A 25,575-nucleotide genomic window follows, 5' to 3' on the forward strand; every position below is an offset into this window, starting at 1 on the left:
TTATTTTTGATGCTTTCGCTCCTTTCTTATCACCCCACTTCTTGGCTATTCGTTAAACTGAATTGTGGGTGTGGTGATGGTTGTATTTATAGGCATTTTTAGGTTTGGGAAACTTTGCCCCTCCTGGTAGGAATGTATATCCCATACGTCACTAGCTCATGGACTCTTGCTAATATGAAAGAAATGAATTTATCAGGTAAGTTCTTACATAAATTATGTTTTTTATTTTCCCAGTTGGCAGAAGTTTTAGTATGCACCTCATTCACCTTGCTTTGTCCTTTCCTATTTCTCTATTTGTATTCTTTTTCTCAGCTCTACGTTAGACTGGGATACCAGAGAGGTGAAAGCGATTATAAAACTTTATTAAATTGTGGGTTTCTTTGCCTCCCCTTAGTGGCCAGCAGTTGAATTCCAGAAATAATGGCCCGTGGACTCTCGCCACCATGAAAGAAATTAATTTATCAGATAAGCATATATTTTTTTTTGTACTGCTGTAGGGGGAGGTAAGCTATCTCTGAGATACATTTTTTTTTTCTTTTACAGCATCTGATATAGAACCCATGGAAGATGCCGAACAAAAATCTACTCTGAAGAGGAAAATTGGTGTGTTCTCTTTATTTCATTTTATTATTTCCCTAATTTGTTTGTGTCTTAAACTGTTTCATATGTCACTAATATTCTTGTAAGATTGTTCCCACTTTGAGTTTAGGTAATCTATAAGAAAAATGGGACCCCTGAATTGGCCAAATATTTAAATGTGCTCTGTAATAATTTTTTTCTTTACAATTTAAAATAAATTATTTGTACAGTGATCAGAACATAAACTATGGTAACATGTCTGGTATTCCTTCAAACATATCTACAGATAACTACTTATTAGAGCATTGTTGGGTTATATACACAGGTTTCAAAAACATTTCATTATTGAATATAATTTTTATTACATTTTGTTTTAGTTCTTCCTTCAAATACACCAAATGTTCGTCGCTCCAAAAGGACAAAAGTGAAGCCATTGGAATATTGGAGAGGAGAACGCGTAGAATACAAAGTCAGACAATCAGGTAAGGTATGCTAAATGTAAGATGATATAAAATAATATTCCAGGCTATATTAAAGACATGATTTACTATTTCAAGCAACTGCATACTTTGTTGAATGGGATTTAAAGGGACAGTGTACTACCACAAAAGATCAGCATTTAAAGGGACATGAAACCTAAACATTTTATAATTTTCATATAAGTGGCGAGAGTCCACATGCTAGTTACTGATGGGATATACATTCCTACCAGGAGGGGGCAAAGTTTCCCAAACCTCAAATGCATATAAATACACCTTCCACTCACACCTCATTTTTTTAATAACTTTGCCTCCTTAGGAGGTTGTGAAGCATGATGTGTTTGATTTCTTCAGTAAAAGGTGCTTCTAAGCATATTGAAGCCCATTTCCTCTCTAAGTGCAGTGTTTCTCTGAGGTATGTGAAGGGGAGTATTGCCTGATGATACCATGGTTTCACCTATGGGAAAGTTTTTCATAAGGATCTCTGTAAATCAGTCGCAGGGATTCATCTGCTGCCTCCCTTTATAGATCGACATTATACTCTTGTACCATTATCTCTGCTGATGTTTCAGTACTGGTTTGGCTGTCTGCTATATGTGGATGGGTGTCTTAAAGGTAAGTTTGAAAATGTATCTTTTTTAACAAAGACACTCTCCTCTATGGATTAGGCACTTTTTAAGTAAAGTTGTTATATATTGTTTATATATATATATATATATATATATATAATGAAGCAGGAAAAGCGCACTCTCACTTAAATGGCATCCACCAGGGTGCAGGCAAAAAATTGTACAGAAGAGAAGAAGCTTGCACTCACTGGGTTTTTGAAAAAGGTGCTTTATTTAGCACAAAAAAATGTGACGTTTCGGGGATCAATCACCCCTTCATCAGACCAAACAAATAGTGAACAAACAATGTTTAAATAAGATGTTAACCCCTTCCCCAGCTCAGAATAGGACAGCCCCATTAAGGTTGTGTGCAATCTGACCCATCTTGAATATACATAAATGACATTTCAACTAAACAAATAATATATCTCATATAAACTTGTGTGTGACAGCATATTAACAGTGACATCAAAATATGATAAATAACAAAAAACAATGCATATTATATTATAGGGGGCTGAAATAGTGCACAACTCAGTATAGTGAGAAACGTAAAATATAACCAATTAAATATCAGTAGCAGAGCGGTCAGATAGACCCCAACATGATTACATCTGATAAAAGTTAAGATATAAGAAGGGCAATAGTACACATAAATGTGAAACCTTAGATTTGAAACTGCAAACATTCATACCACCATTACGGTTATCAAGACCGCCAAAAGCCGACAAGGTGGGCGTGGCCAAAAACGGCAACTAGAGAAAAAAGTCATCCAACATCCACCAATAGGGAGAAGGACTGGCAGGCTTAAAAAGTGTAAGGGCAAACAGATTTAATGACATAACGGACATAGATGACAGAACGCAATGTCAATATTGTATGTCATATGAATAACAATGTCATCCTAAACAGAATGCACAAGGAAAACCGACAATAAAAAGAATTTGAATTTGATACAAGATGACATAACTCTCTATGTACATACAGACCGTGACCCCCAACTAGCAATGTACAATACATCAACAAATAAATGCAGCAAACTAATGGACAAGTGTGGTGAGGATATAAAATCCAGAGAATGTAAAAAATTAAGGTGATATCAATATGCAAAATAAAAAATAAAAGAATTTGTCTGTAGTAAGTGACATACAAAACAGAAACAGTAGGGAAAAGCGCTCAATTCAAGCTAAGACACCAACATGAGAGGTGTAATCTGTGATGGATATCACTAACTGCAAGATACAAATAATAGCAAAACACATCCTAGTACATCAGAATACACACCTGTACAATCAAGTTTATAGAAAATACAGCATATAAGAGAGTACATATGTATAAAAGAACATAAAAATAACAAGTAGAATAAGCAGTGGGAATGACAAAATGGGACTTTCCATTTTGTCATTCCCACTGCTTATTCTACTTATTTTATTTTCAAAAACCCAGTGAGTGCAAGCTTCTTCTCTTATATATATATATATATATATATATATATATATATATATATATATATATATATATATATATATATATATATATATATATATATTTATTTATTTATTTATTTATTAATACATACCTTGAATCAGTTGTTTAGTGCTCTTTATATATTATAGCTGCACAACAGGTTTGTTTGAGTTTGAAACATGTAGCATATCTTGGCATGTCTGGGCATGTCTTTTAAAAAAACAAAGGCATGCTTTGACATGTTTGGGGATACAACTCCACCCCTAAATCGCCCTGTGTTGATCCTGGGTCATGAATGCACTTGAATTGTCCCCCTCTGTGTTCAGGAACTGCCTTCTATTCTTGGGATATGACAGGCCTAACAATGTGTGCCATAAAATGGTTATTCCTTGCAGCTTGCTTGTGGGAGCTGCAGAATTTATTATTGCTGGCTGAAGGAAGAGGTATAGCCGCATGGCAGCTGGTGGTGGCCGACTTCTGCTTTTGCCTATATATATATATATATATATATATATATATATATATAAAAGCCAAGAGATATAGGCGGATGTTAATGTGTCCGCATTCTGAATTTTACTTTGGAGAATTAAGGCAACCAACAAAGATGAAGCACATACAAAGTGGTACCTAAGGAAGATGAATTTGGCTGTCTACACTATAGTTTGTACTGAATATTAGGAGCCCAGAAGGGTTGCTCTTATCAAAGCAAAAGTGAATGAGTAAATTAGAGTTTTAATTGGGGTGTTTGATATTTTGAAGATTTGTTTTTAATTACCAATAACAATTTTTCTTTCATGTAATTAGCAAGAGTCCATGAGCTAGTGACGTATGGGATATACATTCCTACCAGGAGGGGCAAAGTTTCCCAAACCTCAAAATGCCTATAAGTACACCCCTCACCACACCCACAATTCAGTTTTACAAACTTTGCCTCCGATGGAGGTGGTGAAGTAAGTTTGTGCTAGATTCTACGTTGATATGCGCTCCGCAGCAAGTTGGAGCCCGGTTTTCCTCTCAGCGTGCAGTGAATGTCAGAGGGATGTGAGGAGAGTATTGCCTATTTGAATGCAGTGATCTCCTTCTACGGGGTCTATTTCATAGGTTCTCTGTTATCGGTCGTAGAGATTCATCTCTTACCTCCCTTTTCAGATCAACGATATACTCTTATATATACCATTACCTCTGCTGATTCTCGTTTCAGTACTGGTTTGGCTTTCTACAAACATGTAGATGAGTGTCCTGGGGTAAGTAAATCTTATTTTCTGTGACACTCTAAGCTATGGTTGGGCACTTTGTTTATAAAGTTCTAAATATATGTATTCAAACATTTATTTGCCTTGACTCAGAATGTTCAACTTTCCTTATTTTTCAGACAGTCAGTTTCATATTTGGGATAATGCATTTGATTTAATCATTTTTTCTTACCTTCAAAAATTTGACTTTTTTCCCTGTGGGCTGTTAGGCTCGCGGGGGCTGAAAATGCTTCATTTTATTGCGTCATTCTTGGCGCAGACTTTTTTGGCGCAAAAATTCTTTTCCGTTTCCGGCGTCATACGTGTCGCCGGAAGTTGCGTCATTTTTTGACGTTATTTTGCGCCAAAAATGTCGGCGTTCCGGATGTGGCGTCATTTTTGGCGCCAAAAAGCATTTAGGCGCCAAATAATGTGGGCGTCTTATTTGGCGCTAAAAAATATGGGCGTCGTTTTTGTCTCCACATTATTTAAGTCTCATTTTTCATTGCTTCTGGTTGCTAGAAGCTTGTTCTTTGGCATTTTTTCCCATTCCTGAAACTGTCATTTAAGGAATTTGATCAATTTTGCTTTATATGTTGTTGTTTTTTCTCTTACATATTGCAAGATGTCTCACGTTGCATCTGAGTCAGAAGATACTACAGGAAAATCGCTGTCTAGTGCTGGATCTACCAAAGCTAAGTGTATCTGCTGTAAACTTTTGGTAGCTATTCCTCCAGCTGTTGTTTGTATTGATTGTCATGACAAACTTGTTAAAGCAGATAATATTTCCTTTAGTAAAGTACCATTGCCTGTTGCAGTTCCTTCAACATCTAAGGTGCAGAATGTTCCTGATAACATAAGAGATTTTGTTTCTGAATCCATAAAGAAGGCTATGTCTGTTATTTCTCCTTCTAGTAAACGTAAAAAATCTTTTAAAACTTCTCTCCCTACAGATGAATTTTTAAATGAACATCATCATTCTGATTCTGATGACTCTTCTGGTTCAGAGGATTCTGTCTCAGAGGTTGATGCTGATAAATCTTCATATTTATTTAAAATGGAATTTATTCGTTCTTTACTTAAAGAAGTTCTAATTGCTTTAGAAATAGAGGATTCTGGTCCTCTTGATACTAATTCTAAACGTTTGGATAAGGTATTTAAATCTCCTGTGGTTATTCCAGAAGTTTTTCCTGTTCCTAATGCTATTTCTGCAGTAATTTCCAAAGACTGGGATAAATTGGGTAATTCATTTACTCCTTCTAAACGTTTTAAGCAATTATATCCTGTGCCGTCTGACAGATTAGAATTTTGGGACAAAATCCCTAAAGTTGATGGGGCTATTTCTACCCTTGCTAAACGTACTACTATTCCTACGTCAGATGGTACTTCGTTTAAGGATCCTTTAGATAGGAAAATTGAATCCTTTCTAAGAAAAGCTTATCTGTGTTCAGGTAATCTTCTTAGACCTGCTATATCTTTGGCTGATGTTGCTGCAGCTTCAACTTTTTGGTTGGAAACCTTAGCGCAACAAGTAACACATCATGATTCTCATGATATTATTATTCTTCTTCAGCATGCTAATAATTTTATCTGTGATGCCATCTTTGATATTATCAGAGTTGATGTCAGGTTTATGTCTCTAGCTATTTTAGCTAGAAGAGCTTTATGGCTTAAGACTTGGAATGCTGATATGGCTTCTAAATCAACTCTACTTTCCATTTCTTTCCAGGGTAACAAATTATTTGGTTCTCAGTTGGATTCTATTATTTCAACTGTTACTGGTGGGAAAGGAACCTTTTTACCACAGGATAAAAAATCTAAGGGTAAAAACAGAGCTAATAATCGTTTTCGTTCCTTTCGTTTCAACAAAGAACAAAAACCTGATCCTTCATCCTCAGGAGCAGTTTCAGTTTGGAAACCATCTCCAATCTGGAATAAATCCAAGCCAGCCAGAAAGGCAAAGCCTGCTTCTAAGTCCACATGAAGGTGCGGCCCTCATTCCAGCTCAGCTGGTAGGGGGCAGGTTACGTTTTTTCAATGAAATTTGGATCAATTCTGTTCACAATCTTTGGATTCAGAACATTGTTTCAGAAGGGTACAGAATTGGTTTCAAGATGAGACCTCCTGCAAAGAGATTTTTTCTTTCCCGTGTCCCAGTAAATCCAGTAAAAGCTCAAGCATTTCTGAATTGTGTTTCAGATCTAGAGTTGACTGGAGTAATTATGCCAGTTCCAGTTCAGGAACAGGGGATGGGGTTTTATTCAAATCTCTTCATTGTACCAAAGAAGGAGAATTCCTTCAGACCAGTTCTGGATCTAAAAATATTGAATCGTTATGTAAGGATACCAACGTTCAAGATGGTAACTGTAAGGACTATCTTGCCTTTTGTTCAGCAAGGGAATTATATGTCCACAATAGATTTACAGGATGCATATCTGCATATTCCGATTCATCCGGATCATTATCGGTTCCTGATATTCTCTTTTCTGGACAAGCATTACCAGTTTGTGGCTCTGCCGTTTGGCCTTGCTACAGCTCCAAGAATTTTTACAAAGGTTCTCGGTGCCCTTCTGTCTGTAATCAGAGAACAGGGTATTGTGGTATTTCCTTATTTGGACGATATCTTGGTACTTGCTCAGTCTTTACATTTAGCAGAATTTCATACGAATCGACTTGTGTTGTTTCTTCAAGATCATGGTTGGAGGATCAATTTACCAAAAAGTTCATTGATTCCTCAGACAAGGGTAACCTTTCTGGGTTTCCAAATAGATTCAGTGTCCATGACTCTGTCTTTAACAGACAAGAGGCGTCTAAAACTGATGGCAGCTTGTCGAAACCTTCAGTCACAATCATTCCCTTCGGTAGCCTTATGCATGGAAATTCTAGGTCTTATGACTGCTGCATCGGACGCGATCCCCTTTGCTCGTTTTCACATGCGACCTCTTCAGCTTTGTATGCTGAATCAATGGTGCAAGGATTACACAAAGATATCTCAATTAATATCTTTAAAACCGATTGTTCAACACTCTCTAACGTGGTGGACAGATCACCATCGTTTAATTCAGGGGGCTTCTTTTGTGCTTCCGACCTGGACTGTAATTTCAACAGATGCAAGTCTCACAGGTTGGGGAGCTGTGTGGGGATCTCTGACGGCACAAGGAGTTTGGGAATCTCAGGAGGTGAGATTACCGATCAATATTTTGGAACTCCGTGCAATTTTCAGAGCTCTTCAGTTTTGGCCTCTTCTAAAGAGAGAATCGTTCATTTGTTTTCAGACAGACAATGTCACGACTGTGGCATACATCAATCATCAAGGAGGAACTCACAGTCCTCTGGCTATGAAAGAAGTATCTCAAATTTTGGTTTGGGCGGAATCCAGCTCCTGTCTAATCTCTGCGGTTCATATCCCAGGTGTAGACAATTGGGAAGCGGATTATCTCAGTCGCCAAACGTTGCATCCGGGCGAATGGTCTCTTCACCCAGAGGTGTTTCTTCAGATCGTTCAAATGTGGGAACTTCCAGAAATAGATTTGATGGCGTCCCATCTAAACAAGAAACTTCCCAGGTATCTGTCCAGATCCCGGGATCCTCAGGCGGAGGCAGTGGATGCATTATCACTTCCTTGGAAGTATCATCCTGCCTATATCTTTCCGCCTCTAGTTCTTCTTCCAAGAGTAATCTCCAAGATTCTGAAGGAATGCTCGTTTGTTCTGCTGGTAGCTCCGGCATGGCCTCACAGGTTTTGGTATGCGGATCTTGTCCGGATGGCCTCTTGCCAACCGTGGACTCTTCCGTTAAGACCAAACCTTCTGTCACAAGGTCCTTTTTTCCATCAGGATCTGAAATCCTTAAATTTAAAGTTATGGAGATTGAACGCTTGATTCTTCGTCAAAGAGGTTTCTCTGACGCTGTGATTAATACTATGTTACAGGCTCGTAAATCTGTATCTAGAGAGATATATTATAGAGTCTGGAAGACTTATATTTCTTGGTGTATTTCTCATTATTTTTCTTGGCATTCTTTTAGAATTCCGAGAATTTTACAGTTTCTTCAGGATGGTTTAGATAAAGGTTTGTCCGCAAGTTCCTTGAAAGGACAAATCTCTGCTCTTTCTGTTCTTTTTCACAGAAAGATTGCTATTCTTCCTGATATTCATTGTTTTGTACAAGCTTTGGTTCGTATAAAACCTGTCATTAAGTCAATTTCTCCTCCTTGGAGTTTGAATTTGGTTCTGGGGGCTCTTCAAGCTCCTCCGTTTGAACCTATGCATTCATTGGACATTAAATTACTTTCTTGGAAAGTTTTGTTCCTTTTGGCCATCTCTTCTGCAAGAAGAGTTTCTGAATTATCTGCTCTTTCTTGTGAGTCTCCTTTTCTGATTTTTCATCAGGATAAGGCGGTGTTGCGAACTTCTTTTGAATTTTTACCTAAAGTTGTGAATTCCAACAACATTAGTAGAGAAATTGTGGTTCCTTCATTATGTCCTAATCCTAAGAATTCTAAGGAGAAATCGTTGCATTCTTTGGATGTTGTTAGAGCTTTGAAAAATTATGTTGAAGCTACTAAATCTTTCAGAAAGACTTCTAGTCTATTTGTTATCTTTTCCGGTTCTAGAAAAGGCCAGAAAGCTTCTGCCATTTCTTTGGCATCTTGGTTGAAATCTTTAATTCATCTTGCCTATGTTGAGTCGGGTAAAACTCCACCTCAGAGAATTACAGCTAATTCTACTAGGTCAGTTTCTACTTCCTGGGCGTTTAGGAATGAAGCTTCGGTTGATCAGATTTGCAAAGCAGCAACTTGGTCCTCTTTGCATACTTTTACTAAATTCTACCATTTTGATGTATTTTCTTCTTCTGAAGCAGTTTTTGGTAGAAAAGTACTTCAGGCAGCGGTTTCAGTTTGAATCTTCTGCTTATGTTTTTCGTTAAACTTTATTTTTGGGTGTGGATTATTTTCAGCAGGAATTGGCTGTCTTTATTTTATCCCTCCCTCTCTAGTGACTCTTGTGTGGAAAGATCCACATCTTGGGTAATCATTATCCCATACGTCACTAGCTCATGGACTCTTGCTAATTACATGAAAGAAAACATAATTTATGTAAGAACTTACCTGATAAATTCATTTCTTTCATATTAGCAAGAGTCCATGAGGCCCGCCCTTTTTTTGTGGTGGTTATGATTTTGTATAAAGCACAATTATTCCAATTCCTTATTTTATATGCTTTCGCACTTTTTTATCACCCCACTTCTTGGCTATTCGTTAAACTGAATTGTGGGTGTGGTGAGGGGTGTATTTATAGGCATTTTGAGGTTTGGGAAACTTTGCCCCTCCTGGTAGGAATGTATATCCCATATGTCACTAGCTCATGGACTCTTGCTAATATGAAAGAAATGAATTTATCAGGTAAGTTCTTACATAAATGATGTTTTTTTATATTTTACATTTTCAGATACATCTATTTTTTTAAATTAAAACATTTTAAAACATTTTGGTAATTTTTTAAGCTCATCCCTTTTCTCTTGTAAAGGTGTATCCAGTCCACGGGTTCATCCATTACTTGTGGGATATTCTCCTTCCCAACAGGAAGCTGCAAGAGGACACCCACAGCAGAGCTGTCTATATAGCTCCTCCCCTAACTGCCACCCCTAGTCATTCTCTTGCAGCTCTCGACAAGAAAGGAAGTATCAAGAGAGATGTGGTGACTTAGTGTAGTTTTTACCTTCAATCAAAAGTTTGTTATTTTTAAACGGTACCGGCTTTGTACTGTTTTTTCTCTCAGGCAGAATTTGGAAGAAGAATTCTGCCTGGAGGTTTTGCTGATCTTAGCGGTTTGTAACTAAGGTCCATTGCTGTTCTCACACATAACTGAAGAGTATGGAAAGAAAACTTCAGTTGGGGGGACGGTCTGCAGATTGCCTGCTTTGAGGTATGTTCAGTATATTTTTTTCTAGAGAGATGATAAGGTCTAGAAAATGCTGACAGTGCCTGGTATATTTAAGGTAAGCCGGATACAGTGATAACAACAACTGGGATCATGCTTGCAAATAAGGGTAATATTCATGTTAATACTTATTACTTAGTGTAAAAACGTTTGCATGATTTATAAAAATAAAAACGTTTTTTCTCTGAGGGTGATAAATCTTTATTTGGGGCCTAGTTTTCCACAATACTTGTTAGATTACTCCTAGGAGTACTTTTTTAAGGCCCTCTGACTTTGAGTGCATGGTAGGGAGGGGCCTATTTTCAAGCTCTAAATGTGCAGTTGATTTTCAGTCTGAGACATCCAGCTTCCCTGAAGGAGTCCTCTGGCTTATAGGACCTCTATAGAGTGTTTTGTTCCTGCAAAAATCGTTTTTTAAGGGCAGGTAGGAGCCACAGCACAGCTGTGGCAGTGTGTTTGACTGTTTGTTAGCAGTTTTAATGTTTTTCTAATTCGTTTTTGGGCCTGAGGGGTTAATCATCCATTTGCAAGTGGTTGCAATGCTGCTTTAGTCCCTTATACACACTGTAAACATTTCATAGAGTTTACTACTTTTTATCAGTGTTTTGCAGTTTATGTGGTAGTTTTTTTTCTCTTAAAGGCACAGTACCGTTTTTATATTATTGCTTTTTTTCACATTTATTAAAGTGTTTTCCAAGCTTGCTGGTCTCATTACTAGTCTGTTAAACATGTCTGACATAGAGGAAACTCCTTGTTCATTATGTTTAGAAGCCATTGTGGAACCCCCTCTTAGAATGTGTACCAAATGCACTGACCTTTCTATAAGTTATAAAGATCATATTATGGCTTTTAAAGATTTATCACCTGAGGTTTCTGAGACTGACAAAAGGGAGGTTATGCCATCTAGCTCTCCCCACGTGTCAGAACCTATAACTCCCGCTCAAGGGACGCCAAGTACATCTAGCGCGTCCAATGCGTTTACCTTATAAGACATGGCGGCAGTTATGAATCATACCCTCACAGAGGTATTGTCCAAACTGCCAGGGTTACAAGGAAAGCGAGACATCTCTGGGGCTAGAACAAATACAGAGCTCTATGACGCTTTAGTAGCTATGTCTGATATACCCTCACAATGTGCAAAAGTTGAAGCAGGAGAGCTTCTATCTGTGGGTGACTTCTCTGATTCAGGGAAGGCATTACTTCAGTCTGACTCTGAAATGACAGCATTTAAATTTGAACACCTCCGCGTGTTGCTCAGGGAGGTTTTAGAGACTCTGGATGACAGTGACACCATTGTAGTCCCAGAGAAATTGTGTAAAATAGACAAATACTTTGCAGTGCCTGTTTACACTGATGTTTTTCCAATCCCCAAGAGGTTTTCAGAAATTATTACTAAGGAATGGGATAGACCAGGTGTACTGTTCTCTCCCCCTCCAGCTTTTAAAAAGATGTTTCCTATAGATGCCGCTACACGGGACTCGTGGCAGACGGTCCCTAAAGTGGAGGGAGCAGTCTCTACCCTAGCTAAGCGTACAACTATTCCTGTCGAGGACAGTTGTGCTTTCCTAGATCCTATGGATAAAAAATTAGAGGGTTTCCTTAAGAAAATCTTTATACAACAAGGTTTTATTCTCCAGCCTCTTGCATGCATTGCCCCAGTCACTGCTGCAGCGGCTTTCTGGTTCGAGTCTCTGGAGGAGGCTCTACAGGTAGAAACCCCGTTGGATGATATCCTTGACAGGCTTAAAGCTCTTAAGTTATCCAATTCATTTATTTCTGACGCCGTTTTTCATTTAACCAAGCTAACAGCTAAAAATTCAGGTTTTGCCATTCAGGCGCGTAGGGCGCTATGGCTTAAATCGTGGTCAGCTGATGTCACTTCTAAACCTCTCAATATCCCCTTCAAAGGGCAGACCCTATTTGGACCTGGACTGAAGGAGATCATTTTTGATATTACTGGAGGAAAAGGCCACGCCCTTCTCCAGGATAGGTCCAACAAGTTAAGGACCAAACAGACTAATTTTCGTTCCTTTCGAAACTTCAAGAGTGGCGCAGCTTCATCTTCCTCTTCTACAAAACAAGAGGGAAATTTTGCCCAGTCCAAGCCAGTCTGGAGACCTAACCAGGCTTGGAACAAGGGGAAACAGGCCAAAAAGCCTGCTGCTGCCTCTAAGACAGCATGAAGGAGTAGCCCCCGATCCGGGACCGGATCTAGTGGGGGGCAGACTTTCTCTCTTCGCCCAGGCTTGGGCAAGAGATGTCCAGGATCCCTGGGCTCTGGAGATTGTTTCCCAGGGATATCTTCTGGATTTCAAAGCTTCATCTCCAAAGGGGAGATTTCATCTCTCACAATTATCTGCAAACCAGATAAAGAGAGAGGCATTCTTACATTGCGTTCAAGACCTACTAGTTATGGGAGTGATCCACCCAGTTCCAAAGGAGGAACAGGGGCAGGGCTTCTATTCAAATCTGTTTATAGTTCCCAAGAAAGAGGGAACTTTCAGACCAATCTTGGATCTCAAGATCCTAAACAAATTTCTCAGGGTCCCATCCTTCAAGATGGAGACTATTCGAACCATCCTACCTATGATCCAGGAGGTTCAATATATGACTACCGTGGATTTAAAGGATGCTTATCTACACATTCCGATACACAGGGATCATCATCAGTTTCTAAGGTTCGCCTTCCTAGACAGGCATTTCCAGTTTGTGGCTCTTCCCTTCGGGTTAGCCACGGCACCAAGAATCTTTACGAAGGTTCTAGGGTCCCTTCTGGCGGTTCTAAGGCCGCGGGGTATAGCAGTGGCCCCTTACCTAGACGACATCCTGATACAGGCGTCGACTTTTCAAATCGCCAGGTCCTATACGGACATTGTTCTGGCATTCTTGAGGTCTCACGGGTGGAAGGTGAACGAAGGAAAGAGTTCTCTCTCCCCTCTCACAAGAGTTTCCTTCCTAGGAACTCTGATAGACTCAGTAGAAATTAAGTTTTTTTCTGACAGAGGTCAGGTTGTCAAAACTTCTAACTTCCTGTCGTGCTCTTTATTCCACTTCCCATCCGTCAGTGGCTCAGTGTATGGTGGTAATCGGATTAATGGTAGCGGCAATGGACATAGTTACGTTTGCCCGCCTACATCTCAGACCACTGCAACTTTGCATGCTCAATCAGTGGAATGGGGATTACACATATTTGTCCCCTCTACTAAATCTGGATCAAGAGACCAGGGATTCTGTTCTCTGGTGGCTATCTTGGGTCCATCTGTCCAAGGGAATGAGTTTCCGCAGGCCAGAATGGACTATAGTAACGACAGATGCCAGCCTTCTGGGCTGGGGTGCAGTCTGGAACTCCCTGAAAGCTCAGGGTTCGTGGACTCAGGAGGAGGCCCCCCTTCCGATAAACATTCTGGAACTAAGAGCGATATTCAATGCTCTTCAGGCTTGGCCTCAGCTAGCTGCGGTCAGGTTCATCAGATTTCAGTCGGACAACATCACGACTGTAGCCTATATCAACCATCAGGGGGGAACAAGGAGCCCCCTGGCAATGTTGGAGGTTTCAAAGATAATTTTATGGGCAGAGGTTCACTCTTGCCATCTCTCAGCTATCGATATCCCAGGAGTAGAGAACTGGGAGGCGGATTTTCTAAGTCGGCAGACTTTTCATCCGGGGGAGTGGGAACTCCATCCGGAGGTATTTGCCCAGTTGATTCAACTATGGGGCAAACCAGAACTAGATCTCATGGCGTCTCGTTAGAACGCCAAGCTTCCTTGTTACGGGTCCAGGGATCCCAAGGCAGCTGGTCCTTCAGCCTGGCTTATGTGTTTCCACCGTTTCCTCTGCTCCCTCGTCTGATTGCCAAGATCAAGCAGGAGAGAGCTTTGGTGATCTTGATAGCCCCTGCGTGACCACGCAGGACTTGGTATGCAGATCTGGTGGACATGTCATCTTTTCCACCATGGACTCTGCCGCTAATGCAGGACCTTCTACTTCAAGGTCCCTTCAAACATCCAAATCTAATTTCTCTACGTCTGACTGCTTGAAGATTGAACGCTTGATTCTATCAAAGCGTGGTTTTTCCGAATCGGTCATTGATACCTTAATTTAGGCTCAAAAGACTGTCACCAGGAAGATCTATCATAAGATATGGTGTAAATATCTTCACTGGTGTGAATCCAAGGGTTACTCATGGAGTAAGGTCAGGATTCCTAGGATATTATCTTTTCTCCAAGAAGGATTGGAGAAGGGATTGTCAGCTAGTTCCTTAAAGGGACAGATTTCTGCTCTGTCTATTCTTTTGCACAAATGTCTGGCTGAGGTTCCAGACGTTCAGGCGTTTTGTCAGCTTTAGTTAGAATCAAGCCTGTGTTTAAACCTGTTGCTCCACCATGGAGTTTAAATTTAGTTCTTAAAGTTCTTCAAGGGCTTCCGTTTGAACCTTTGCATTCCATAGATATTAAGCTTTTATCTTGGAAAGTTCTGTTTTTAGTAGCTATCTCCTTGGCTCGAAGAGTTTCAGAGTTATCTGCTTTACAATGTAATTCAAAGTTTAAGGAATTGAGAGGGCGCTGAAAGCTAAGTTTTCCACCACACTTAGTTAAATGTTAACATAAACACAACAATATTTTAAGTTGATAACTTTACTTCATAAAAAATTAAGGTGCAATAATATAACAATTCAATATATAGACATTGATAAAAGGGACGTCTCCATTAACAGTTAAAATAATTTTAAAAAATTGGGTCTGGAATACCACCTTAAAAATGCTCGAGAAAAGCTTGAAAAATATTCAGTATACGCTGTGTTTATATTCAGCAGATGTTGGTTACAATGTTAATATCAGTCTTAGGATTCAATCTATCCCAGTTCTTGATGTGTTGTAACAAAGTTCTTATGTTAGCTGATCAAAAAGTATTGCAATTTCACAAATAGTGTCAGCAAAACAATGTATAATTCTGATGTTGCTTTAACCCCCTTAGAATTGGTTAACAATTGATATTGAACACCTTAATAAGGGTCTTATTATTACTCACAGTTTCTTTTTCAAAGTAACTTAATAGCGATCTTTATGCTCACAATGTTGGAGTTTGGCACAGGTAGGCAATGTCTCTCAATATTTTTACACTTTTGCTCGTGTCGGCTGAACCCGGTCAGCGTTATTGGAGACTGCTCGTCACTGCAAATCCTTGTGCGCCAGATGATTCAGATATCGAAGGGGAGAAATGATGTCCACAGACCCGCACTTAGCGTGAAACACGCGCGGGTGAAAATGTAAAAACTAGGTACCTAGATTTTAAAGATGAGGATAAAGTCCGTAGCAGGATACAACACAAAGTCAATCTACGCGTTTCACCCGTTAGGTTGGGCTTTTTCAAACACAGCGTATACTGAATATTTTTCAAGCTTTTCTCGAGCATTTTTACGGTGGTATTCCAGACCCAATTTTTTTAAATTATTTTAACTGTTAAGGGAGACGTCCCTTTTATCAATGTCTATATATTGAATTGTTATATTATTGCACCTTAATTTTTTATGAAGTAAAGTTATCAACTCAAAATATTGTTGTGTTTATGTTAACATTTAACTAAGTGTGGTGGAAAACTTAGCTTTCAGCGCCCTCTCAATTCCTCAAACTTTGTTCTAACTGTGACAGTCCTGGGGTGACTGTTTTAGAGTGGCTTAGTTTTTCCTTCAGTAATTAGCGCGATATTTTCGTATTTACCTTACAATGTAATTCCCCTTATCTGATTTTCCATGCAGATAAGGTAGTGTTACGTACCAAACCTGGGTTTCTTCCTAAGGTGGTATCTAATAAGAATATCAATCAGGAGATTGTTGTTCCTTCACTATGTCCTAATCCTTCTTCAAAGAAGGAACGTCTATTACACAATCTTGATGTGGTTCGTGCTTTAAAGTTTTATTTACAAGCTACGAAGGATTTTCGTCAAACATCTGCTTTGTTTGTTGTCTACTCTGGACAGAGGAGAGGCCAAAAGGCTTCGGCAACTTCTCTTTCTTTTTGGCTAAGAAGTATAATACGCTTAGCTTATGAGACTGCTGGCCAGCAGCCTCCTGAAAGAATTACAGCTCATTCTACTAGAGCAGTAGCTTCCTCATGGGCTTTTAAACATGAGGCCTCTGTTGAACAGATTTGTAAGGCGGCGACTTGGTCTTCGCTTCATACCTTTTCGAAATTCTATAAATTTGATACTTTTGCTTCTTCGGAGGCTATTTTTGGGAGAAAGGTCTTACAGGCAGTGGTGCCTTCCGTTTAAGTTCCTGCCTTGTCCCTCCCTTCATCCGTGTCCTAAAGCTTTGGTATTGGTATCCCATAAGTAATGGATGAACCCGTGGACTGGATACACCTTTACAAGAGAAAACAAAATTTATGCTTACCTGATAAATTTATTTCTCTTGTGGTGTATCCAGTCCACGGCCCGCCCTGTCATTTTAAGGCAGGTGTTTTTTATTTTTAAACTACAGTTACCACTGCACCCTATAGTTTCTCCTTTTTTTCTTGCTTGTCTTCGGTCGAATGACTGGGGGTGGCATTTAGGGGAGTAGCTATATAGACAGCTCTGCTGTGGGTGTCCTCTTGCAGCTTCCTGTTGGGAAGGAGAATATCCCACAAGTAATGGATGAACCCGTGGACTGGATACACCACAAGTGAAATAAATTTATCAGGTAAGCATAAATTATGTTTTTAACATTTGTGAAGATATTACCACCTAAACAATTTTAGTTTTATTATAGGAGGCCTGGTGGTTGAAGGAATCCTTGCCCCAGTTAATGAAGATCCTGCCAGAAAAGCTGTGTCTAAAAGAAAGGATGTGCATAAAGTAGAAAAAGGTTTGTTAATATGTATCTTTATTTCTTTATAAGCCCATAAGTAGCCAGATACAGCTGTATTAATTATAGGAACAAAAGAATCCTTCAAAGAACCGTTTTAGTGGAAAAAATATGTGCTCTAATTTGTTATAACATTTAGTTTTAACACCAGAGACCGTCCAACTTCCCCGCAAAGGGGTTAAACACACAAAGACCAGCCTCAAGTGTGCAATTGCCATCTATTCTCTGTGCCTCCTGAGTGGTTAAATGTATGTTTAAGCTTTTTGTGAGGGTTAAATGCATAGAGTTGCAGGGTCACTAGTGTTAAAATTACATGTTTTAAGAAATAAAAGCATGTCATTTTTCACATTAATGGCCCTTTAAAAAAATGAATATGAAACTTAAATGTATGCTTTAAACTGGTATTTTGTTGACGTCTCATTAACACTTCTTTTACATAAAACATGTCTGTATTTGTGTTGTATACGGAATGTTTTAAGCCTAAATTTACCATAATATTAAAATTACAATATAGCACCATCAAAAAAGGTTCTATTTAGGGGGCACCAATAGATTATTTTATTTTTAATTGTCATCTAAAGTAAATAGTTCCAATTACATACAGGTGTACTATAAATAACCATATACACTTGAAGATATCTTCACAACCCTGGAACCAGAGTTACGGTAGGAAATTTTATTACTTCATTCCAATTACTAGTGGGATATTCAACTCCTGGCCAGCAGGAGGAGGCAAATAGCACCCCAACAAAGCTGTTAAGTGTAACTTCCCTTACCCATAATCCCAGTCATTCTCTTTGCCTCTGTCAATGAAGGATGTGCGAAGATGGTGTCTGAAGATATATAATCCTTTTATGGTTTTTTTTTTCCCTGCAAGCAAGGATTGGGGTCTAGCTGTGTCCACGTCAATCTCTTTAGTAAGAGTAGTGGTGGCTTTTAGCAGTTAGAAGGCAGCGATGTAGTCTTTGCTTTACTTCTAACCCTTTTGCTACCCCTTTTGCAGAAAGCCAGGGTTGGTTACTCTGTTCTTTCTTTTACTACAGGTCCATGACAGGAAGTGGAGTACCTGTCACACCTAAGTAGCTGTTATCTGCCCTGCAGCTGGATCCACAGGTAAGTGCCTTTACCTTCTAGGTACTGAAGGACAGCACTTTAGAGGTTAACCCTCAGGTGGATCTTTTTTGGGACATAGTTATCCTTTATTTGGTTAAGAGTACATTTTATGGGCAGTTTTACTGGCACTTGCAGCTAATTTAGTTTCTGAACTCATTTCTAAGGAATGGCAGATGCCAGATATTCATTTTGTTCCATCTGCTAAGTTTTAATCTATTTCCTTCTGTCAACAGAAATTTGATAAACTATTCCTAAGGTGGATGCAGCTATTTCCACTCTTCTATGGATCCTTTAGATAGAAAAGGTTGCAGGTTTTAAGTTTAGACCTGCTGTCCTTGTTTTTTATGTCCTGAGAAAAGCAAATAATTTTATTTGTGATGCAGTGGTGGAAATTATTTGCATTAGTGCTAAAAAAAAAAAAAAAAAAGTAGCTTTATCTGTTTTAGCTAGACAAGCTTTATAGCTTAAAGGGACATAAAAATCGTATGCACTAACATAAGTTTCTAAATATATAATGCAGCCAAAGCTTACCTGCAAAACATTTTCTGTTTAAACCCCCATTAACCCCTTTAATTCAGGCATAGTTTCGTTTCCTGCAAGCTCCCCCCCTGGGCATTTCCATATATTGAAGGTGCTATCCAGGCCATAGCTTTAGCAGAATGTGCACTTAGTCGGTAGGGGGCAGAGTCACATGACACCTGACTGAAGCAGTGCACAGTATAATGCAGATGCTTCTACAAAGCATGTGAGATGATCCGCATTGAAACGAGCAAGCCTCTTGACAGCAAACAATAGCAGTATAGAGGTAGAGCAGAAGGAGGTGCCACAATAGTGCACAATCAGTGTTACTTTGTCTCAATACACGCAATACAAGTTATACTTACAAAGTATACAGCACTTGAGAAGTGCCACAAATGCCTGCTGGATCTTTATTAGCTATCCAGAAAGCTATCCTCTCGATGTTATTAGACGATGTCTCAGAAGGAGCTGTGCTAACATCGAGTAAATTCTGCCAGTATTCAGGCTAGAGAGAAGTCTGCAAAACAAACAGAGACAGTTTAGGAACTCTTCTCAATCTCTGCTGCAGGTGTTTTTTTCTGGGACATAGTCTAATAACATCGAGAGGATAGCTTTCTGGATAGCTAATATAGATCCAGCAGGCATTTGTGGCACTTCTCAAGTGCTGTATACTTTGTAAGTATAACTTGTATTGCATGTATTGAGACAAAGTAACACTGTGCACTATTGTGGCGCCTCCTTCTGCTCTACCTCTATACAGATTTCTACTCTTGTATCTCCATCAAGATTCTGGAAGAAGTTTGCAGATTCCGGTCTCACGCAATTTAGATTTGTTCGTTCAAGCTACTCAAGAATTACTTTGTTTGGCATACGTCTTATATGGGACTTGTCATGGACACTGGCACTCACTGGTACTCACGTATATAGTTAATACTCTATTCATGTCATATTTTTTATGCATATATGTTATTGATATATGTTTGTTATTAGTGCTGACTTTACTACAACAGCATGCATTTATATTTATTTGACAGATCACTGTATCATTTAACAGAGTATATTTTATATATAGGTTTTTGCACATAGTTGTGTATTTTCTGCACACTCATCATTGGTGTTGACACCAGTTCACATTTTCACAATATACTATTTCACGTCTGTTTAGCTGACAGATTTGCATACGCAACAGGCGCATCTAACTATCACTAATATTTTATAAACAATAGCAGTAACCTCCCCTGTAAAAGTTATAGGATTTTAAACATGGAATAATATTTTAATTATATTTATCTGCAATAATATTCTTCGGCACAACATGCATGAGGCAATAATATTAAAGTGAATGTAAATTTTGATGAACCAGTGCCCGGTTTTTAATAATCCTATTAAAAACAGGGGCAGTTTCATTCATCAAACTTTATATTTCACTGGTTTTGTTAAAATACTTACCTTTCTCCAACATTGGTGTGTCCGGTCCACGGCGTCATCCTTACTTGTGGGATATTCTCTTCCCCAACACTAAATGGCAAAGAGTCCCAGCAAAGCTGGCCATATAGTCCCTGGCGGCGGATTTTCTGAGTCGTCAGACATTCCATCCGGGGGAGTGGGAACTCCATCCGGAGATCTTTGCCCAAATAACTCAATTATGGGGCATTCCAGACATGGATCTGATGGCGTCTCGTCAGAACTTCAAGGTTCCTTGCTACGGGTCCAGATCCAGGGATCCCAAGGCGACTCTAGTAGATGCACTAGTAGCACCTTGGACCTTCAACCTAGCTTATGTATTTCCACCGTTTCCTCTCATTCCCAGGCTGGTAGCCAGGATCAATCAGGAGAGGGCCTCGGTGATCTTGATAGCTCCTGCGTGGCCATGCAGGACTTGGTATGCAGACCTGGTGAATATGTCATCGGCTCCACCATGGAAGCTACCTTTGAGACAGGACCTTCTTGTTCAGGGTCCATTCGAACATCCAAATCTGGTCTCCCTCCAGCTGACGGCTTGGAGATTGAACGCTTGATTCTATCGAAGCGTGGGTTTTCAGATTCTGTAATAGATACTCTGGTTCAGGCCAGAAAACCTGTAACTAGAAAAATTTACCATAAAATATGGAAAAGATATATCTGTTGGTGTGAATCTAAAGGATTCCCATGGAATAAGATAAAAATTCCTAAGATTCTCTCCTTTCTACAAGAAGGTTTGGAGAAAGGATTATCTGCAAGTTCTCTAAAGGGACAGATCTCTGCTTTATCTGTCTTACTACACAAAAGACTGGCAGCTGTACCAGATGTTCAAGCATTTGTTCAGGCTCTGGTTAGGATCAAGCCTGTTTACAGACCTTTGACTCCTCCCTGGAGTCTAAATCTAGTTCTTTCAGTTCTTCAAGGGGTTCCGTTTGAACCTTTACATTCCATAGATATTAAGTTACTATCTTGGAAAGTTTTGTTTTTGGTTGCAATTTCTTCTGCTAGAAGAGTTTCAGAGTTATCTGCTCTGCAGTGTTCTCCGCCCTATCTGGTGTTCCATGCAGATAAGGTGGTTTTGCGTACTAAACCTGGTTTTCTTCCTAAAGTTGTTTCTAACAAAAATATTAACCAGGAGATAGTTGTACCTTCTTTGTGTCCGAATCCAGTTTCAAAGAAGGAACGTTTGTTACACAATTTGGACGTAGTCCGTGCTCTAAAATTCTATTTAGAGGCTACTAAAGATTTCAGACAAACATCTTCCTTGTTTGTTGTTTATTCTGGTAAAAGGAGAGGTCAAAAAGCGACTTCTACCTCTCTTTCCTTTTGGCTTAAAAGCATCATCCGATTGGCTTATGAGACTGCCGGACGGCAGCCTCCTGAAAGAATCACAGCTCACTCCACTAGGGCTGTGGCTTCCACATGGGCCTTCAAGAACGAGGCTTCTGTTGACCAGATATGTAAGGCAGCGACTTCGTCTTCACTGCACACTTTTGCCAAATTTTACAAATTTGATACTTTTGCTTCTTCGGAGGCTATTTTTGGGAGAAAGGTTTTGCAAGCTGTGGTGCCTTCCGTTTAGGTAACCTGATTTGCTCCCTCCCTTCATCCGTGTCCTAAAGCTTTGGTATTGGTTCCCACAAGTAAGGATGACGCCGTGGACCGGACACACCAATGTTGGAGAAAACAGAATTTATGCTTACCTGATAAATTACTTTCTCCAACGGTGTGTCCGGTCCACGGCCCGCCCTGGTTTTTTAATCAGGTCTGATGAATTATTTTCTCTAACTACAGTCACCACGGTACCATATGGTTTCTCCTATATATATTTCCTCCTGTCCGTCGGTCGAATGACTGGGGTGGGCGGAGCCTAGGAGGGACTATATGGCCAGCTTTGCTGGGACTGTTTGCCATTTCCTGTTGGGGAAGAGAATATCCCACAAGTAAGGATGACGCCGTGGACCGGACACACCGTTGGAGAAAGTAATTTATCAGGTAAGCATAAATTCTGTTTTTCTTCGCGAAAGCCACTCCAGCTCTTCCCTTGCCCGTTGCAAGCCTCTTCCTACGTCAGAAATGACGATCCCGGCCTTCCTTCAATCACGGCGTTGCTTTAGGCAATGATTCCCCCGGGGGGGAATGCGTGATTGGACGTATGAAGAGGCTTGCGACGGGCTGGAGAAGCTTTGGAGCAGCCTCTCTGCCGCGATCTCGCTAAAAATAGCGAGAACGCACTATTTCTGCATGCCCCACAAGTGCAGAAATAGACGGGCAGAGTTACCGATACAGAGAGGGCCACTCTGGCCCTCTCTGCATCAGACAGTGGTGGTACCGATCGCGGGTGGAAGAGTAAGGAGGGAGGCGGGTGGACGGCCTATTGCGGGAGGGGCGGACCGCTACACTATACAAAAAAAAAATCAATCAGAACAGCAGGGAAGGAGGGAGAGGGGGAAATCATACAGTGGAGGGTGGGAAAGCAATCTGGGAGGGGGGTTAAATGAGGTAGGAGGCAGCTAACACTGTGGGGATTTTTTTTTATAGAAATAAAGGGAGGAGGGAGGGTTAGAGAGCTGTTTGGGGGCGGGGGGGGGGGGGGGGTGTCACGGAGGTTGGGGGAAAGGGGGGATCCTACAAAGCAGAATATATATTTATATATATATATATATATATATATATATATATATATATATATATATATATATATATATATATATTATTATTATTCTTCTTCTTTATTTATAAAGCACCAACAGATTAAATACACTTAAGATGGGGGTGACCATTGTGGGGTGGGGGAGGGAAGAGAACTGTTTGAGAATGGTCTAAGAGGGATCAGGGGGTGGGATGTGTAAGGTGGGAGGCTGATCTCTACACTAAAGCTAAAATGAACCCTACAAGCTACTTACTTTACCCCTTCACTGCGTCAACCATATCTGACCGGTCAGTAAACTCATTTCAAACATCTTACCGACACTACTAAAGGACTTAGACTTGACACTGTGATATCACATACATGCTTCTGTGTTCTTAACATCACATTGATATATGCAGCACTATCGCTAATAAGAGTGATACTCCCCAACCTGTGTATATACAGATATACGTCTAACAGAGACACCATATTGGATATCTATATGAGGACTGAAAACTGACTATTTATTATATGAGACACAGATTCTCGTTTATTTTCCCAGCACCATAGACCTCTGGGACTTTTTTCCAAACTCCTAAAACCAATTTGAAGGAAATACACCACAGAGCTGTTTGTAAATAATTTCAGTGAGAAACCTAAAATTGTGAAAAAGTTAAAAAAATGTTATTATTTGATCGCATTTGGCGGTAAAATGGGGGCATGAAACATACCAAAGTGGGCCTAGGTCAATACTTTGGGTTGTCTGCTAAAAAAAATATATAGTTTTGAGCTGCAACAACTAATCGATATACAGGTATACCTCACTTTACAGCGCTTAACTTTACAGCGATTCGCTAATACAGCGCTTTGTGAAGCTGAAGTTCAATCGCAAAGGATTTTGAAATAGTGCTGTAATCATCATGAGATTGCGAGAAAAGTGACTGGCACCATTTTTTTGTGCGCAGTTCACTCTGTTTATAGCATTTCAGTGTCAGTGTTATAGTCTTGCAAATTTTACTACACTCATTGTCACTATTTTACAGGTGCAGTATTTATTGAATACTAATTGAATACTGTACTGTGCTAGTGTTAAACTAAACGTAGCACTATTGCATCTAATATATACTAGTTCAAACATGTTTTCAAGGTTTTAAACAAACTGGCAAGTGAAAAGATAGCTAAAACCGTCCTTGTTTCACTTCAAGGCGGTTTTCACTTTACAGCGGGGCTCCGGTCCCTAACCCGCTGTATGAGCGGGGTATACCTGTAATCGAAAATCAAATCACACCTGGACCCCGTCTAAACCTCTTAGCCACTTAACAATTATACCGTGATCTCTCAACACAGTTAGGGATATGTTTAGTAAATGGAAGAATATTGATCAGTGGCGCTAGTCAAAGCTGAGGAATCTTGGCATGTATGATAAGTGTAATATCTACCCAAACTTTTAGTGTAAAATCAAGTTAATCAAAAAGACAAGTACTGAAAGTAGATTGTTTATTCTTAAAAATATATTCAATATATATGATGATAGAAAGTATCTAGAAATGAGAAATGGTTTGTATTGCGAATCAAAATACAAAATCTAAAAATAGTAATAATACTTATAAATATAGTTGTGGCCACAACTTCAAAAAAGTAAAAAACCTAAACTGTATAGGTCAGACGAAAAAGTTTTTAACAAAAGCATCAAGACTCGGTTTCCTGATTGGCTACATTCATGTCAGATGACCCAGCTGTTAGACAAGGCAGTGAAGACGCTGCAACTATCCCGCCAAGATCGGAGCGAGGAGAGAGAAGGAGACAGCTAGGTAAGTCTGCCAAAAACATCTGAAAACATGGAGACAATCGGTAGCTGAAATCAGACCTCAACCATATCTGACCGGTCAATAAACTCATTTCAAACATCTTACCGACACTACTAAAGGACTTAGACTTGACACTGTGATATCACATACATGCTTCTGTGTTCTTAACATCACATTGATATATGCAGCGCTATCGCTAATAAGAGTGATACTCCCCAACCTGTGTATATACAGATATACGTCTAACAGAGACAATATATTGGATATCTATATGAGGACTGAAAACTGACTATTATATGAGACACAGATTCTCGTTTATTTTCCCAGCACCATAGACCTCTTTTTTTCCAAACTCCTATAACCAATTTGAAGGAAATACACCACAGAGTTCTCATTCACACATTGTAATAAATAGCTATAGGTGTTGAAACTACGATATTGTGTTGATATCAATATTGAGATTGAAGTGATACTATGTTTATATTATGTTCACATTGAGATCTAATCGACACTGTGTATATACACACTGAGATTGAATTCAATACTCGGATACATTTACTGTCTTTTAACTTGTTTTATCAGACGTATGTCACTAAGTTTAGAAACATTTATTGCATCTAGAACCTTAGATTGCTTTTTATTTGTCTGACCTATACAGTTTAGGTTTTTTTACTTTATTGAAGTTTACTTTTTTAGAAGTATTATTACTATTTTTAGATTTTGTATTTTGATTCACAATACATACCATTTCTCATTTCTAGATATTTTCTATCATCATATATATTGAATATATTTTTAAGAATAAACAATCTACTTTCAGTACTTGTCTTTTTGATTAACTTGATTTCACACTAAAAGTTTGGGTAGATATTACACTTATCATATATGCCA

General features: G+C 39.3%; 1 protein-coding gene across 1 annotated transcript in view; it reads left to right on the forward strand.

The window, feature by feature from the left end:
• The window catches only part of CENPC (centromere protein C), a 375,071-nt gene that overhangs the window by 276,499 nt on the left and 72,997 nt on the right, over positions 1–25,575 (forward strand). Inside the window, exons 17-19 of the mRNA XM_053703270.1 lie at positions 544–603; positions 957–1,061; positions 17,056–17,151. Coding sequence (XP_053559245.1) covers positions 544–603; positions 957–1,061; positions 17,056–17,151 — 261 coding nt within the window. The remainder of the gene's footprint in view (positions 1–543; positions 604–956; positions 1,062–17,055; positions 17,152–25,575) is intronic.

The sequence above is a fragment of the Bombina bombina genome, chromosome 2 (genome assembly GCF_027579735.1).
Source record: "Bombina bombina isolate aBomBom1 chromosome 2, aBomBom1.pri, whole genome shotgun sequence".
In the NCBI taxonomy this organism is placed as follows: domain Eukaryota; kingdom Metazoa; phylum Chordata; class Amphibia; order Anura; family Bombinatoridae; genus Bombina; species Bombina bombina.